Source organism: Budorcas taxicolor, chromosome X, assembly GCF_023091745.1.
Source record: "Budorcas taxicolor isolate Tak-1 chromosome X, Takin1.1, whole genome shotgun sequence".
NCBI lineage: Eukaryota > Metazoa > Chordata > Mammalia > Artiodactyla > Bovidae > Budorcas > Budorcas taxicolor.
The window spans coordinates 77,703,628-77,723,590 of NC_068935.1; the positions used below are offsets into that span (position 1 = coordinate 77,703,628).

Here is a 19,963-nt window from a genome sequence, read left to right on the forward strand (position 1 = left end):
TTAAGGGCCTAGATCTGATAGATAGAGTGCCTGATGAACTATGGACTGAGGTTCATGACACTGTACAGGACACAGGGATCAAGACCATCCCCATGGAAAAGAAATGCAAAAAAGCAAATGGCTGTCTGGGGAGGCCTTAGAAATAGCTGTGAAAAGAAGAGAGGAGAAAAGCAAAGGAGAAAAGGAAAGATATAAGCATCTGAATGCAGAGTTCCAGAGAATAGCAAGAAGAGATAAGAAAGCCTTCCTCAGCGATCAATGCAAAGAAATAGAGGGAAAGAACAGAATGGGAAAGATTAGAGATCTCTTCAAGAAAATTAAAGATACCAAGGGAACATTTCATGCAAAGATGGGCTCGATAAAGGACAGAAATGGTCTGGACCTAACAGAAGTAGAAGATATTAAGAAGAGGTGGCAAGAATACACAGAACAACTGTACAAACAAGATCTTCATGACCCAGATAATCATGAGGTGTGATCACTCATCTAGAGCCAGATATCCTGGAATGTGAAGTCAAGTGGGCCTTAGAAAGCATCACTACAAACAAAGCTAGTGGAGGTGATGGAATTCCAGTTGAGCTGTTTCAAATCCTGAAAGATGATGCTGTGAAGCTGCTGCACTCAATATGCCAGCAAATTTGGAAAACTCAGCAGTGGCCACAGGACTGGAAAAGGTCAATTTTCATTCCAATCCCAAAGAAAGGCAATGCCAAAGAATGCTCAAACTACCACACAAATGCACTCATCTCACACACTAGTAAAGTAATGCTCAAAATTCTCCAAGCCAGGCTTCAGCAATACGTGAACCATGAAAGTCCTGATGTTCAAGCTGGTTTTAGAAGAGGCAGAGGAACCAGAGATCAAATTGCCAACATCTTCTGGATCATGGAAAAAGCAAGAGAGTCCCAGAAAAACATCTATTTCTGCTTTATTGACTATGCCAAACCCTTTGACTGTGTGGATCACAATAAACTGTCGAAAATTCTGAGAGAGATGGGAATACCAGATCACCTGACCTGCCTCTTGAGAAATCTGTATGCAGGTGAGGAAGCGACAGTTAGAACTGGACATGGAACAACAGACTGGTTCCAAATAGGAAAAGGAGTACATCAAGGCTGTATATTGTCACCCTGTTTATTTAACTTCTATGCAGAGTACATCATGAGAAATGCTGGACTGGAAGAAACACAAGCTGGAATCAAGATTGCCAGGAGAAATATTGATAACCTCAGATATGCAGATGACACCACCCTTATGGCAGAAAGTGAAGAGGAACTCAAAAGCCTCTTGATGAAAGTGAAAGAGGAGAGTGAAAAGGTTGGCTTCAAGCTCAACATTCAGAAAACGAAGATCATGGCATCCGGTCCCATCACTTCATGGGAAATAGATGGGTAAACAGTGGAAACAGTGGCAGACTTTATTTTGGGGGGCTCCAAAATCACTGCAGATGGTGATTGCAGCCATGAAATTAAAAGACACTTACTCCTTGGAAGAAAGTTATGACCAACCTAGATAGCATATTCAAAAGCAGAGACATTACTTTGCCGACTAAGGTCCGTCTAGTCAAGGCTATGGTTTTTCCAGTGGTCATGTATGGATATGAGAGTTGGACTGTGAAGAAGTCTGAGTGTCAAAGAATTGATGCTTTTCAGCTGTGGTGTTGGAGAAGACTCTTGAGAGTCCCTTGGACTGCAAAGAGATCCAACCAGTCCATTCTGAAGGAGATCAACCCTGGGATTTCTTTGGAAGGAATGATGCTAAAGCTGAAACTCCAGTACTTTGGCCATCTCATGTGAAGAGTTGACTCACTGGAAAAGACTCTGATGCCTGGAAGGACTGGGGGCGGGAGGAGAAGGGGACGACAGAGGATGAGATGGCTGGATGGCATCACTGACTCGATGGACGTGAGTCTGAGTGAACTCCGGGAGATGGTGATGGACAGGGAGGCCTGGCGTGCTGCGATTCATGGGATTGCAAAGAGTCGGACACGACTGAGTGACTCAACTGAACTGATGAAGACCTTCATGACCTTCTAGAATTAACACCGCCAAAAGATGTCCTTTTCAATATAGGGGACTAGAATGCAAAAGTAGGAAGTCAAGAAATACCTGGAGTAACAGACAGATTTGGCCTTGGAATACAAAATGAAGCAGGGTAAAGGATAACAGAGTTTTGCCAGAAGAATGCACTGGTCATAGCAAACATCCTCTTCCAACAACACAAGAGAAGACTCTACACATGGACATCACCAGATGGTCAATACCAAAATCAGATTGATTATATTCTTTGCAGCCAAAGCTGCAGAAGCTGTATACAGTCAGCAAAAGTAAGACTGGGAGCTGACTGTGGCTCAGATCATGAAGTCCTTATAGCCAAATTCAGACTTAAATTGAAGAAAGTAGGGAAAACCACTAGACCATTCAGATATGACCTAAGTGAAATCCCTTATGATTATACAGTGATAGTGACATGTAGATTCAAGGGATTACATCTGATAGAGTACCTGAAGAACTGTCGATGGAGGTTCATGACATTATACAGGAGGCAGTGATCAAGAGCATCCCCAAGAAAAATAAATACAGAAAGGTAAAGATGGTTGTCTTAGGAGGCCTTACAAATAGCTGTGAAAAGAAGAAAAATGAAAGGCAAAGGAGAAAAGAAAAGATATACCCATTTGAATGCAGAGTTCCAAAGAGTAGCAAGGAGAGATAAGAAAGCCTTCCTAAGTATCAGTGCAAAGAAATAGAGGAAAACAATAGAATGAGAAAATTAGAGATACCAAGGGAACATTTCATGCAAAAAATGGGCACAATAAAGCACAGAAATAGTATGGACCTAACAGAAGGAGAAGATATTAAGAAGAGTTGGGAAGAATACACAGAATAACTATACAAAAAAAGATCTTCATGACCCAGATAATCATGATTGTGTGATCACTTACCTAGAGCCACACATCCTGGAATGCAAAGTCAAGTGGGTCTTAGGAAGCATCACTGTGAACAAAACTAGTGGACATGATGGAATTCCAGTTGAGCTATTTCAAATCCTAAAAGATGATGCTGTGAAAGTGCTGCTCTCAATATGACAGCAAATTTGGAAAACTCAGCAGTGGCCACAGGACTGGAAAAGGTCAGTTTTCTTTCCAATTCCAAAGAATATTCAAAACACAATTGCACTCATCTCACATGCTAGCAAGGTAGTGATCAAAATTCTCCAAGCCAGGCTTCAACAGTACGTGAATGTTATCTTCCAGATGTTCACATTGGATTTAGAAAAGGCAAAGGAATCAGAGATCAAATTGCCAACATCTGTTGGATCACTGAAACAGCAAGAGAGTTCCAGAAAAACATCTACTTCTGCTTTATTTTCTATGCCAAACCCTTTGACTGTGTGGATCACAATAAACTGTGGAAAATTCTGAAAGAGATGGGACTACCAGACCACCTGACCTGCCTCCTGAGAAATCTGTATGCAGGTCAAGAAGCAATAGTTATAACTGGACATGGAACAACAGACTGGTTCCAAATCAGGAAAGGAGTATGTCAAGGCTGTATATTGTCACTCTGCTTATTTAACTTATATGCAGAGTACATCATGAGAAATGCCTGCCTGGATGAAGCACAAGCTGGAATCAAGATTGCCAGGAGAAATATCAATAACCTTAGATATGCAGATAACACCACCCTTATGACAGAAAATGAAGAATAACTAAAGAGCCTCTTTTTATGTTTAATTTTTTAATATAAATTTATTTAATTGGAGGCTAATTACTTTACAATATTGTAGTGGTTTTGCCATACATTGACATGAATCTGCCACGGGTATGCATGTGTTCCCCATCCTGAATCTCCCTCCCACCTCCCTCCCTATCCCATTCTTCTGGGTCATCCCAGTGCACCACCCCCGAGCACCTTGTCTCATGCATTGAACCTGGACTGGAGATCCATTTCTCATACGATAATATACATGTTTCAACGCCATTCTCCCATATCATTCCACCCTCGCCCTCTCCCACAGAGTCCAATAGACTGTTCTATACATCTGTGTCTCTAAAGAGCCTCTTGATGAAAGTGAAAGAGGAGAGTGAAAAAGCTGTCTTAAAACTCAACATTCAAAAAACAATGATCATGGAATCCAGCCCCATCACGTCATGGCAAACAGATGGAGAAACAATGGAAACAGTGAGAGACTTTATATTTTGGGGCTCCAAAATCACTGCAGTTGGTGATTGCAGCTACAAAATTTAAAGACGCTTGCTCCTCGGAAGAAAAGTTCTGACCAACCTAGACAGCATATTAAAAAGCAGAGACATTGCTTTGCCCACAAAGTTCCATCTAGTCAAAGCATTGGTTTTTCTAGTAGTCATGTATGGATGTGAGTTAGACTATAAAGAAAGTGAAGTGAAGTAAAGTGAAGTGAAGTCACTCAGTCGTGTCTGACTCTTTGTGACCCCATAGACTGGGGCCTACTAGGCTCCTCTGTCCATGGGATTTTCTAGGCAATAGTACTGGAATGGATCGCCATTTCCTTCTCCAGGGGATCTTCCCAACCCAGGGCTCGAACCCGGGTCTCCTGCATTGTAGAGAGATGCTTTACCATCTGAGCCACCAGGGAAGTCCCACTATAAATAAAGCTGAGTGCCAAAGAATTGATGCTTTGAACTGTGGTGTTGGAGAAGACTCTTGAGAGTCCCTTGGACTGCAAGGAGATCCAACCAGTCCATCCTAAAGGAAATCAGTCCCAAATATTCACTGGAAAGACTGATATTGAAGCTGAAACTCCAATACTTTGGCCACTTGATGGGAAGAACTGACTTATTTGAAAAGACCCTTATGCTGGGAATGATTGAAGGTGGGAGGAGAAGGGGACGACAGAGGATGAGATGGTTGAATGGAATCACCAACTCAATATACATGAGTTTGGGTAGACTCTGGGAGTTGGTGTTGAATAGGGAAGCCTGGTGTGCTGCAGTCCAGGGGGTTGCAAAGACCAAGCAACTGAACTGAACTTTTTTATATATTATTTAATACCTAGAGTAACCACTAAGAAGTCTATGAAAGTGAAAATGAAAGTCGTTCAGTCATGTCTGACTCTATCGTCCATGGAATTCTCCAGGCCAGAATACTGGACTGTGTAGCCTTTCCCTTATCCCTGGGATCTTCCCAACCCAAGAATTGAACCCAGGTCTCCCACAATGCAGGCAGATTCTTTACCAGCTGAGCCACAGTAGAAGTCTATACAAGGCGATAGGGTAAAAACACTATAGATAAATCAAAATGAAGTTCTTTTGTTTTAGAAGGCAGGAAAAAGAAAATAGAACAGAGGAACAAACAAAAAAACAGTAAGTAAAAATGGCATACTTATTCCTAACATATCAATAATTACATTTACTGTAAATAGCCTAAATACACCCATTAAAAGACTGAGATTGACAGAGTAGATTTTAAAATGACCCACATATATCTGTCTCCATGAAATTTACCTCATATGTAACAATATAGGTAGAGACTAGAATAAAAATGGTGGAAAATATACCATGTAAAATTAATTATAAAAATTAGAAGTGGCCATATTAATATGTAATAAAGTAGACTTCAGAATAATGAGAAAAACATAGATAGTAAAATTATATTAAGAATGAGAAAGGGGGTATAGAAACAAATGGAAGAGGCTTTAAAAATTATAAAAGAATATCAAGTACAATTTTATAAATCTAGAAAAATTGACAAGTTTTCTGAAAAAGTAAATAAGAATAAGCTTAATAAGAAATATGCATAAAATTATGTAAAAAAATTATAAAGCTAGTGAAAAGCATAAAAGAAGATTTTAATTACTAGTGAGACATACCATGTTGCTAGATGGAAATAGTTAATATTGAAAAGATATCTGTTCTTTTTTAGAAGATGTCAATTCTTATTAAATTAATCCACAACATTGTAAAACAATTATCTTCCAATTAAAAATTTTTTTCTAACAGCACCAAAAAAATTAATTAATTAATTGCTCTATCAGTTCAGTGAATTCCAAATTAAAATAAAGAGACAAATTTTTATGAACAGGTTGAATCTGTATTGCATATGGAAGAGAAAGTGTACAAGAATAACTGGATCTTAAAAAAACTAAAAATAATGAGAGAAAATAAATCCATTAGCATTACAATAATGGTAAAGATAGCAATCCAAATAGAGGCAAAAATATAAATAAATACATTTGAGAAAATCATTCACTTAGCCTTGTACCTTACATTTTATCCAAAATTAGGTTCTTACTAGATTAAAAAACTAAGCAACAAGAAGCAACTATAAAAGTATTAGGAGAAAGTATGGTAGATGTTTTTGAGATTTTGGACTGAAGAAGGCTATACTTTGCAAGACACAAAAAGGAAAAACTGACAAATTTTAAAACATGAAAATCTAAATCTTTTTTTTCTAAACATTTTATACAAAACTGAAGTGTGGTTGAGGTTGAAAGGCAAATAATAAAGTAGGTGAAGTATTTGCCATTCATATGATGGAGAAAAGGGTAATAATCACAAAGCATAAACAGCCCTTGAACATCAACTGAGAAAAAGAAAAGATTCTTTAAAACATAGGAAAAGAGCTTCCCAACCCAAGCCCAGAAGAATGGCTCCTGCAAAGAAGGGTGGTGAGAAGAAGGGCCAATCCACCATCAAAAGGTGGCGACCAGAGAATACACTATCAGCATTCACTAGCGCATTCATGGAGTGTATTTCAAGAAGCATGCTCCACAGGCACTCAAAGAAACCTGGAAATTTGCCATGAAGGAGATGGGAACTCCAGATATAGGCATTGACACCAGGCTCAACAAAGCTGTCTCGACCAGAGGAATAAGGAATGTCCAGTATCATATCCATGTGCACTTGTCCAGAAAATGCAATGAAGATTCACCAAATAACTTCTATGCATTGATTACCTATGTACCTGTCACCACTTTCAAAAATCTACAGTTTATATGGATGAGAACTAACCATTGCTTGTCAAATAATGTTTTCGAGAGGAGAGGGTGAAGATATCAGAAGAGTAAGACATGGACATGGAACAACAGGCTGGTTCCAAATAGGAAAAGGAGTATGTCAAGGCTGTATATTGTCACCCTGCTTATTTAACTTATATGCAGAGTACATCATGAGAAATGCCTGCCTGGATGAAGCACAAGCTGGAATCAAGATTGCCGGGAGAAATATCAATAACCTCAGATATGCAGATGACACCCTTATGGCAGAAAGTGAAGAAGAACTAAAGAGCCTCTTGATGAAAGTGTAAGAGGAGAGTGAAAAGGTTGGCTTAAAACTCAACATTCAGAAAACAAAGATCATGGCATCCGGTCCCATCACTTCATGGGAAATAGATGGGTAAACAGTGGAAACAGTAGCTGACTTTATTTTTCTGGGCTCCAAACTCACTGCAGATGGTGACTGCAGCCATGAAATTAAAAGACGCTTACTCCTTGGAATGTTATGACCAACCTAGACAGCATATTCAAAAACAGAGACATTACTTTGCCAACAAAGGTCCATCTAGTCAAGGCTATGGTTTTTCCAGTGGTCATGTATGGATGTGAGAGTTGGACTATAAAGAAAGCTGAGCGCTGAAGAATTGATGCTTTTGAACTGTGGTGTTGGAGAAGACTCTTGAGAGTCCTTTGGACTGCAAGGAGATCCAACCAGTCCATCCTAAAGGAGATCAGTCCCGGGTGTTCATTGGAAGGACTGATGCGGAAGCTGAAACTCCAATACTTTGGCCACCTGATGCAAAGAGCTGACTCATTTGAAAAGACCCTGATGCTGGGAAAGATTGAGGGCAGGAGGAGAAGGTGACGACAGAGGATAAGATGGTTGGATGGCATCACCGACTCGATGGACACGGGTTTGGGTAGACTCCGGGAGTTGGTGATGGACAGGGAGGCCTGGTGTGCTGCGATTCATGGGGTCACAAAGAGTCGGACACAACTGAGTGACTGAACTGAAGACATGGAGATCATCTTCCTCCCCAGAAATACATCAGCAATATATCTACATCTGGAACACCTATATAACACCTGCTGAAGCCTGGCAGAAGACCTCAGACTTCCAAAAAGGCAAGCTAGACTCCACATAAAGTAACAGGAAAAAGGCAATAGGAAAATAGAGACAAAGAAAATTGGAAGGGCCCTGCACATTGGGGAGGGAGCTGGGAAGGAGGAAAAGTTTCTTACACTCAGAAACCCCTTCATGGGCAGGGTCAGGGGGAGCTTCAGAACCTCAGAGGGGAGCACAGAAACAAGTTCATGGAAGACAAAACAGAGAGAATTTGGCACAGAGATCAGTGCCAGCCAACACTTCCCAGCCAAGAAGTTGTTTGCATGCCCACCGCAGCAATTGAGGGCTGGGTGCTGAGGCTCAGGGTTCGGGGTCAGACCCCAGGGAGAGGACCGAGGTTGACTGCCATGAAGATACTCTGAGGTGGCTAGTATGACACAGCTGAATGAGTCCAGTGAAAAGCCTGGGTCTGCCAGAGATGCAAGACTTGATCATTGTTGCAGGGACACTTTAACTCCACAGAACCTCTAACTCCACAAGCTCCCAGACTGCAGGACCCCGCCCTCATGAATGCCATAGGTGGGACAAGCCAGGTGCAATCTGAGACCTCAGAGGTGGGCCATGCCTATAGACCTGCCACTGCCACGGCTGGCATGAGTGCCAGAGGTGAGGGGCAAGACAGGGCTGGGGTCTGCGACCCCAGAGGTAGGCATGATGGCTGCTGCATCAGCTGCCAAGCTAAGAACTGGCACAGGTCACTACCCACAACTTCCTGGGAGCCTATGCAGCTTGGCTCTTCCTAGGGACCCACAGCCTGGGGCCAGTTCTACTGGGGGAGCACATGACCTCCTCACAATATAGCAACATCCAGCAGATCTCTACCACCACAGGCACTCCCTGTTCATCCCAATTGTAGTTGCCATACCCCTCTCTCTCCCCAGCCTGACTGAACAAGTGAGCTTTAATAAACTGGGGCCTTTGCCCTTTCTTGTCTGGGTAGGAAAGCCTCTTGGGGGTGGCCTACAAGCAAAGGCAGGGCCAAAACCAAAACAGAGCACCAGGGACTATGTGACCAAAGAAGAGGAAGGAATTCATTCCTGCAGCAGCAGGTGCAGTGAATTAAATCTCTGCAATTAACTTGAGACTGTGGGCTTCTGGGGACTTTGGAAGCAAAAGCAAGCTAGAATAAGGCCAGATCTAAGTAGGAGCTGACCCCACAGTGCCCACTGCAGGTCCAGAGATCTTCCTAGAAATATAGGAGGATTTCCTGAGTAGGCAGATGGAGCACATTGGGTGATAAGGACAACTGACATCACAGAATAATGTTCTTCTTACTATTTCTCTCTCTACGTGTATGTATGTATATATTTTTTTCATTAGTTCTATCATTGTTCCTTTTTATTAATCCTTTACTTTTTATTTTTTACTTACTTTTTCCTTTTTTAATGTTTTTTTAATTCATTTTATTTTCCTCTTATTTTTACATCTTTTAATTATATTGTGTTTTTTCTGTGTTTTTGGTTTTGCATTTTTGCTACTCTAGTTTTTAGTCTTTGTTTTCATTTATGGATTCATTTATTTGTTTGATCTCTCTCTTATTTTTTGGTTCCTCTCTTTACTCTTTCATTTATTTTCTTTTTGTGAGTGTGAGTTTGTGAGTTTCTTTGTGTGTTCCTGTCTGATTAATGTTGCTTTTACGATTTGTGTTGGAGTTTTGTCTATCTGTTCTTTTTTGTTTGTAGGTTGGTTTTATTTTTTCTGCTATTTCTTTCTTTCTTTATCCCTTCTGTGTTCTGTGGCTTGTGAAGTCTTGCTCCTCCAGCAATGGGTCAGGCCTGAATTTCTGAGATAGAAGACCCAAGTCCAAGACGTTGGGCCACCAGAGAACTCCCAACCCCATGGAATACTAATCAGTGAAAACTCTCCCAAAGGCCTGCATCACGACACTAAGATCTGGCCCCACCCAAAGACCAGCAAGCTCCAGCACCAGACACCCCACACCAAACAACTAGCAAAACAAGAATACAACCCTACCCATTAGCAGACAGGCTGCCCAAAGTTATACCAAGTCCCATAACACATCACTGGGCACAGAACTGCCCTTTGCAGGGACAACATCAAGCTATACCCACCAGAACAAAGGAACCAGTCCTCCACTCCAAGAAACCTTCACAAAGTACTGGTCCAAACCCACACAATGGGAGCAGACTCCACAAGTAAGAGGAACTATGATCTTGCAGCCTATATAAAGGAGACCTCAAACACAGAAAATTAAACACAATGAAAAGACAGAGAAACATGCAACAGATCAAGGAACATCAGAATTCATAGTAATGATAGTACAGATGACTCAAAACTTCAGAAATAAAATGAAAGCACAGATAAATAGGATGGAGGCATGAATTGAGAAGATACAAGAAACATTTAGCAAAAGTGTTAAAGAAATAAAGAGCAGAGAATCAACCATTAACAACATAATAACTGAAATAAAAAATAACTAGAGGGAACCAATAGCAGAATAACTGAAGCAGAAGAAGAATAAGTAAGTTGGAATATAGAATCGTAGAAATAACCAAAATAGAACAGAATACAGAAAGAAGAATGAAAAGAAATGGGGACAGTCTCAGAAACCTCTTGGACATTAAGTACACCAACATGCAAATTATAGGGGTCCCAGAAGAAGAAGAGAAAAAGAAAGGATATGAGAAAATATTTGAGATTATAGTTGGAAACTTCCCTAGCATGAGAAAGGACATAGCCACCCAAGTCCAGGAAACCCAGAGAGTCCCATATAGGATAAACCCAAAAAGAATCATACCAAGACACATATTAACCAAACTAATAAAATCAAACACAAAGAAAATATATAAAGGAGCAACAGAAAAGCAACAAGTAACATACAAGGGGATCCCCATAAGGTTAACAATCTTTCAGCAGAAACTCTGCAGGACAGAGGGAGTGGCAGTATATACTTAAAATGATGAAAGGAAAAAACCTACAACCAAGGTTATCCTACCCAGCAAGAATCTCATTCATATTTGATGAAGAAATGAAAAACTTAACAGATAAACAAAAGTTAAGAAAATTGACCACCACTAAACCAGCTCTACAACAAATACTAAAGGAACTTCTCTAGACAGGAAACACAAGATAAAGAAAAGACCTACAAAATCAAACCCAAAACAATTAAGAAAATGGTAATAGGGTCATACATATAAATAATTACCTTAAATTTAAATAGATTAAATGCTCCAACAAAAAACACAGGTTGGCTGAATGGATACCAAAACAAGACCTCTATGTATGCTGTCTAAAAGAGACCCACTTCAGACCCCAAGGGCACGTACAGACTGAAAGTGAGGGGTTGGAAAAAGATATTCCATGCAAATGGAAATCAAAGCAACAGTAGCATTACTCATATCAGATTAAATAGACTTTAAAATAAAGACCATTACAAGAAATGAGGAAGGATAAGATATAATGATCAAGGGATCAATCCAAGAATAAGATACAACAATTACAAATGTGTATGAACCCAGCATAGGAGCACCTTGATAGATACAGCAGATGCTAACTATAAAAGGGGAAATCAACAGTAACACAATAATAGTGGGGGACTTTAATACCCCACTCACACCAATGGACATATCATCAAGACAGAAAATTAATAAGGATATGTAAGCTTTAAATGACACATTGATCAAGATAGAGCTAATTGATATCTATGGACATTCCATCCCAAAACGGCAGAATATATATTTTTCTCAAGTGCATTTGGAATACTCTCCAGGATAGATCACATCTTGGGTCACAAATCAAGCCTCAGTAAATTTAAGAAAATTGTATCATGCATTTTTTTCTCACCACAATGCTATAAGATTAGATATCAATTACAAAGAGGAAAATGTAAAAATACAAACACATGAAGGCTAAGCAATATGCTTCTAAATAGCCAAGAGGTCAATGAAGAAACCAAAGAGGAAATCAAAAAATGCCTAGAACTAAAAGACAATGAAAACATGACAACTTAAAGCCTGTGGGATGCAATAAAAGCAGTGCTAAAAGGCAAGTTTATAGCAATACAAGCCTACCTCATAAAAACAAAGTAACATCGAATAATCTACCCTTACCCCTAAAGCAGTTAGGAAAAGAACAAATAAACCCCAAAGTTAGTAGAAGAAAAAAAATCATAAAGAACAGAGCAGAAATAAATGAAAAAGAAATGAAAGAAGCAAGAGCAAAGACCAATAAAACTGGTTCTTTGAGAAGATAAACAAAATTTACAAGCTATTAGCCTGACTCATCAAGAAAAATGGGGAGAAAACTCAGATCAATAAAATTAGAAATGAAAAAGGAGAAGCTACAACAGGTAACACAGAAATACAAAGGATCATAAGAAACTACTATGAACAACTATATGCAAACAAAATGGGCAACCTGGAAGAAATGGACAAGTTCTTAGAGAAGTACAGCCTTTGACGACTGAACCAGGAAAAAGTAGAAAATATGAACAGGTCAATCACAAGCACTGAAATTGAAACTGGGATCAAAATCTTCAACAAATAAAAGCATAGAGCCAGATGTCTTCACAGGAAAATTCTACCAGAAGTTCAGAGAAGAGCTAACACCTATCCTGCTCAAACTGTTCCAAAAACCTGCACAGGGAGGGAAACTCCCAAACTCATTCTACAAGGCCACCCTCACACTAATACCAAAACCAGACAAAGATTCCACAAAAAACGGAAAATTACAAGCCAATATCACTAATGAACATAGATGCAAAAATCCTCAGTATAGTTCTACAAACAGAATCCAAGAACACATGAAAAGAATTGTACACCATGATCAACTGGGATTTATCCCAGGGATGCAAGGGTTCTTCCATATATGCAAATCAATCAATGTGATATACCATGTTAACAAAGTGAAAGATAAAAACCATATGATCATCTCGGTGCGGAGAATGCTTTCAACAAAATACAACACCCATTTATGATTTTTAAAAAACTCTCTAGAAAATTGGCATAGAAGGAGCCTACCTCAGCATGATAAAGTCCATATATGACAAACACGCAGCAAGCACTATTCTCAGTGGCAAAAAAAAAAAAAATGAAAGAAGCATTTCCTCTAAAACCAGGAACAAACAAGTGTACCCACTCTTACCACTATTATTCAACATGGTTTTGGAAGTCATAGCCACGGCAATCAGAGAAGAAAAAGAGATAAAAGGAATCCAGATTGAAAAAGAGGTAAAACCCTCACTGTTTGCAGATGCACTGGTTGTATACATAGAAAACCCCAAAAACACCACCAAAAAACTACTAGAGCTAATAATGAATTTAATAGTTACAAGATATAAAATTAATACACAGAAAGTCCTTGCATTCTTATGCACTAACAATGAAAAATGGGAAAGAGAAATTAAAGAAACAATTGAATTCACCACTGCAACAAAAAGAGTAAAATACCTACCAATAAACCTACCTAAGCAGACAAAAGACCTGTATGCAGCACACTATAAGACACTGATGAAAGAAATCAAAGATGACACAAACAGATGGAGAGATATATCATGTTCTTAGATTGGAAGAATCAATATTCTCAAAATGACTATACTTACCAAAGCAATCCACAGATTCAGTGCAATCCCTATCAACTTACCATGGCATTTTTCACAGAACTAGAACAAAAAAAAAAATTCACAGTTTGTATGGAAACACAAAAGACCCTGAAGAGCCTAAGCAATCTTGAGAAAGAAAAATGGAGCTGGAGAAATCAACATTCCTGACATCAGACTATACTACAAAGCTACACTCATCAAGACAATATGTATATACTTGCACAAAAACAGAACTATAGACCAATGGAACAAGCTAGATAGCCCAGAGATAAACCCAAACACCTTTGGACACACCTTATCTTTGACAAAGGAGGCAAGAATATACGATGGAGAAAAGACAGTCTCTTTAATCATTGATACTGGGAAAACTGGACATCGACAGGTAAAATAATAAAATTAGAATACTTACTAACACCATACACAAAAATAAACTCAAAATGGATTAAAGACTTAAATGTAAGGCCAGAAACTATAAAGCTCTCAGAGGAAAACATAGGTAGTACACCCTTTGACATAAATCACAGCAAGATTCTCTCTGACCCACCTCCTAGATTAATGGAAATAAAAACAAAAATGAACAAATGGGGCCTAATTAAACTTAAAAGTTTTTGCACAGAAAATGAGACTATGAACATGGGACAAAATAACTGGAAATGAAGCAACTGACAAAGAGTTAATCTCTAAAATATATAAACAGTACATACAGCTCAATATCAGTAAAACAAACAACACAGTCAAAAAATGAGCAGAGGACCTAAACAGACATTTCTCTGAAGAAGACATACAGATGGCTAACAAACACATGAAAAGATGCTCAAGATTGCTCATTATTAGAGAAATACACATCAAAACTACAATGAGCTATCACCTCACACCAGTCAGAATGGCCATCATCAAACATCTACAAACAGTAAATGCTAGAGAGGATGTGGAGAAAAGGGAACCCTCGAATGTAAACGGATACAGTCATTATGGCAAACAATATAGAGATTCGTTTTTTAAAGTAGGAATAAATCTACCATATGACCCAGTAATCCCACTACTGGGCATATACACTGAGAAAACCACAATTCTAAAAGGCTCATGTACCCACCCCAGTGTTCATTGCAGCACTATTTACAATAGCCAAGACATGGAAGCAACCTAGATGTCCATTGATAGATGAATGGATAATGAAGTTGTGATACATTTATACTATGGAATATTAATCAGCCATAGAAAGGAACAAATTTGAGTCAGTTGTAGTGAAGTGGATGAACCTTGAACCTCTTATACAGAGCGAAGTAATTCAGAGAAAAACAAGCATCATATATTATCACCTATATATGGAATATAGAAAAATGGTACTGAGGAACCTAGTCAAGAACGGACATGTGGACACAGTGGGAGAAGGTGAAGGTGGGACGAATTGAGAAAGTAGCATTGACACATACGCACTGCTGCTGCTGCTGCTGCTGCTGCTGCTAAGTCGCTTCAGTCGTGTCCGACTCTGTGCGACCCCACAGACGGCAGCCCACCAGGCTCCCCCGTCCCTGGGATTCTCCAGGCAAGAACACTGGACTGGGTTGCCATTTCCTTCTCCAATGCATGAAAGTGAAAAGTGAAAGTGAAATCGCTCAGTCGTGTCTGACTAGTAGCGACCCCATGGACTGTAGCCTACCAGGCTCCTCCGTCCATGGGATTTTCCAGGCAAGAGTACTGGAGTGGGGTGCCATTGCCTTCTCCGATATACACACTACCATGTGTAAAACAGATAGCAAGTGGGAAGTTGCTATATAACACAAGGAGCCCAGCCGGCCACTCTGTAATGACCTAAAGGAGTGGGGTCGGGGGAGGGGAAGCAGGCTCAGAAGGGAAAGGATATATATATAATTATAACTGATTCATATTGTTGTATGGCAGAAACCAACACAGAATTGTAAAGCAATTTTCCACAAATTAAAAAAAATAAATAATTTTTTTAAAGTTTCCAAATAACAAAAGGGAAGAGAACATGCACAGCTATTCATAAAAGAAATACAAATGACCAGTATATATATGAAAACATGCTTAATCTTACTAGTAATAAAATTGAAACAATGTCATTTTAATGTATCAGATAAGCAAGAATTAAAAAGATTATCAATGCCATTATTGTTATAGATATGGGGATACAATCACTTTATATACTGATGGTGGCAATGTTGGCACAACTTTTTATTGTGTAATTTGGCAATCTATAAAAGTTTTTGTGTTTCCTTGCTCTAACAGTTCTACTTGTAAGAGTTTATTCTGAGGAAACAATAGAAAAATTGTGTCACAGTGTTGCTTATAACACAACAGTCTAAGTGTCTCTTATGGAATCATTTTTAGCTTTTACAAAGAATAAGTTAGAAAAATTGGATCACAAAAGAATATATGTAGTATAATCCCTTCACATAAAATCAGATAATTGTTAGCCTTCTAAATATTTTTTATGCCAACACACATACACACACATAAACTAAGGCTCATTGGACGAGATAATACATAAAATGTTCAGTGCAGTACTTGGCACATGCTGCTGCTCCTGCTGCTAAGTCGCATCAGTCGTGTCCGACTCTGTGCGACCCCATAGACAGCAGCCCACCAGGCTCCTCTGTCCCTGGGATTCTCCAGGCAAGAACACTGGAGTGGGTTGCCATTTCCTTCTCCAATGCATGAAAGTGAAAAGTGAAAAGTGAAAGTGAAGTCGCTCAGTCGTGTCCGACTCTTCACAACCCCATGGACTACAGCCTACCAGGCTCCGCCGTCCATGGGATTTTCCAGGCAAGAGTACTGGAGTGGGGTGCCAGTGCCTTCTCCGTCTTGGCACATAGCATTCAACAAATTGTTGCTGTTATTTTTGTCAGCATTCAGTAGTCATTCCATGCTCTGCAATCAGGCAATGTGCTAAGTACTTATAATAAATAAGATGCTGTCTTTTTTGAGGAAGTCTTATCTCTTGGTCATCATCCTTTACCATTTCCCATTCTGCAGCTTTATTGGCTCTCAGATGAATTGTTGAAATAGAGAATGGTCAATGAGGATTGTCTCATTTGTACCATTACCACCAGAAAGTTGGTTTGAAATAATTGAAGGATTTCCTTTATTTCAAAGTTAAGACCACAAAGATTGTTTTAAAATTCTCTTTAAGATGAAGATGGAACCAGCTTGAATTCAAGTATCCTGGCAGCACTCCGAAAAATGCAGGATGGATATTTTGGTGGGGCAAGGTATGTGACCTCTATGCACTCTTTAGTGAAATGTAATGAAGTTTGAATGCTGGGTATAGTAATGGTAAACTGGTGATGCCTTTCTCTGTGTCTTTTTTTTTTTTAATTTTTATTTTTACTTTATTTTACTTTACAGTACTGTATTGGTTTTGCCATACATTGACATGAATCCACCACAGGTGTACATGCGTTCCCAAACATGAACCCCCCTCCCACCTCCCTCCCCATAACATTTTCCTGGGTCATCCCCGTGCACCAGCCCCAAGCATGCTGTATCCTGCATCGGACATAGACTGGCAATTCGTTTCCTACATGATAGTATACATATTTCAATGCCATTCTCCCAAATCATCCCACCCTCTCCCTCTCCCTCAGATGAATGGATAAGAAAGCTGTGGTACATATACACAATGGAGTATTACTCAGCCATTAAAAAGAATACATTTGAATCAGTTCTAATGAGATGGATGAAACTCGAGCCGATTATACAGAGTGAAGTAAGCCAGAAAGAAAAACACCAATACAGTATACTAACACATATATATGGAATTTAGAAAGATGGCAATGATGACTCTGTGTCTTTTAACAACATGTACCCATCATATTCCAAAGGCCAGGTATTTGATAGATTGAATCAAGGAATTTAATATTACAGAGAAGAGTTGGAATTTTTCCTCACCCTGTTCCTTGCCTATACCCCATAAATTCAGTGGGTCAGGAAACTTACTCTGGAAGGAAGGAAAAATGGAAGGAAGGAGGGAAAAAAGAAGGTTGTTGGACTATTCAATTCTGTTTTTCTTTTTTTTCCTAAGTTTTTATTTTGAAAAATTTTAAGTAGACACAGATGTGCAAGAATCTTATTGAATACTATATACCGTCCCTCGACTCACCTGTTATTAACATCTGTCCCATTTGTGTGTTGTCTCTCTCCCTTCCTTCCTATGCTCCCTCCCTTACTCCCTTGTTCCTTATCCTTCTCCCTGTCTCACACATACATCTGTGCACACACACATTTTTTTGCTAAAGTGTGTGAGAATTAGAGATATCATGACTCTTCAACCCTAAATACTTGTCTCTGTCTTCTAAGAAAGAGGGCATTCTCATAAATGATGACAATATAATCAGCACACTCAGAACTTTTAATATTGATATGAATCTATTATAGAGTTTATATTCAAAATTACCCAGTTGTCTCAATAATGTTTTCCCATAGCTTTGTTCCTGCTCCAGATCCAATGAAAAGTCACTCACTGTATTTTAGTTATTATATCTCTTTGATGTCTTTTAATCTAGAACAATCCCTCAACCTTTTATTAATATTTCATGACAATTTTCACTGTAGTTTTGAAGAAAGGTCAGTTATTTTGCAGAATGCCTCTTGATTTGGTTAAAATGGCATCTTGAGTCACTTTCCTCTGTCTAGGTTTACTCATTGGTGACCTCACAACTGATGTGTCTATTGTTTGCCAGCCCTTCCATGAGGAGAGTGCTTCTCTCCATATTCTTCATAATCTTCCACTCAAGACTCCATTATCCTTTCTCTAACAGTCTTTGACTAAATGACTTTAGCTTCCATTGATGAATCAGTTATTATTAATGTGGTTGTAAAATGACTGTGTTTTGTAAAATGTGGTTGTAAAATTCTGTGTTTCTATCATTCTTTGCACATGTACTAATTGGAACCTTTCTGTTAAAAATAAATTTTTTAAAAGCTCCCCATACCCCATTTATTTTGTAGTTTTATTGTCAGCATAGTCATAGATTCTTAGTTTATTCTTATGTCATGCTCCATTCCATTGTTTATTTCAATGTTCATATTAAGATCTGGTCATTGGGAGCCCCCTCAAGTTGGACGTCTTTTAAAAATCAGTACTATTGGGTTTCCCTTTGGGTTTGAGTTTTGCAATTGGCTTTATAAGTAGGGAGGAATATAATTTATAATCTACTATAATTCTTAAAATTGTCAGATACTGTTTTTTCTTTTCAAAATGGTCTTTTTGAGTATTTTTTGAAATGATATGGCAAATTTGAGGTATTTTATCTTCATTCTGTCCTAGCTTATCTTGCAGCTAATGGAAATTTTGGCCACATGTTCAGCATAGTTAACAACATAGTGTGTGGCAGTGTAAGACAGAAAAACTGATCTGCTGGTGGATTGTGAACCCATAATTGTAGTCTTTATTAACATGGTACCCTAACCTATACTACACAATGTCTAGGAGGGCTGTAAATTTTCACTTTAAAAAGTTTGTACTAATGTATAAACGTTAGTAATCCCCCAACAAAACATTTCAGGTATCTTTTTTTTTCCTGCTAAACTGTGTTGTTTTAAAAAGAATTTCCTCTGATTTTCTGTGTTTTATTTACCCTCTTTTCAGGATTCAAACAGGTAAATTGTCAGAGTTTTTGACAACATCTTGTTGCACACATTTGAGCTTCATGGACCCTGGACCTGAGGGTAAACTGTACAGTGAAGATTATGATGACTATGATAATGAGCTGGAATCTGGTGACTGGATTAATGGCTATGGTTTATCCCGTAATGGTAAGGAGGCTTCATAAAGTCACTGGCTTTGCTGGACAAGAACACAAAATATTATTGAGCATCCTCCTTAATATTTCTCACTGCCAGCAGTCTCATTCCTGTTTAATACACCTAGATTTCTACTATTGTTTGGCTTCACTTTTCATACTTCTACTTACCTTTGGTTTCTGGTCTAATATCCCTGTGGTGATTGTGGAGTATAGAGTTGGACTATCCCTTATTAAGGTTAGGAGAGACTTCTCTCCCAGGTACATAAAATGACTGGTGCTTTAAAAATAGATGGAAGCAGTGGTGAGTGAGAGATATTTAATCAAGTATATAGTAGGAAAACTAGACATATACATACTGCTTTTTGACATTAAAAAGCACAAAAATATGAAATTCCATTAGGGTTATATAGAATATTACAGGGACACATCAGAAACTCTGGGAAGGTCTCTATAGTTTGAAAAAAACTGATTTTGTATGCCTATTGCATAAAGCAGAATAAAATCTAATTGCCTTCCAGGCATACAAAGATGATATAG

At 38.8% G+C, this 19,963-nt stretch overlaps 1 protein-coding gene across 2 annotated transcripts in view; it reads left to right on the forward strand.

Annotated features, from left to right (window-relative positions):
* Positions 1-19,963, forward strand: part of PHKA1 (phosphorylase kinase regulatory subunit alpha 1) — a 173,072-nt gene that overhangs the window by 106,346 nt on the left and 46,763 nt on the right. For both annotated transcript variants that reach the window (XM_052663860.1, XM_052663862.1), the window contains exons 17-18: positions 16,813-16,891; positions 19,270-19,436. In XM_052663860.1, coding sequence (XP_052519820.1) covers positions 16,813-16,891; positions 19,270-19,436 — 246 coding nt within the window. The remainder of the gene's footprint in view (positions 1-16,812; positions 16,892-19,269; positions 19,437-19,963) is intronic.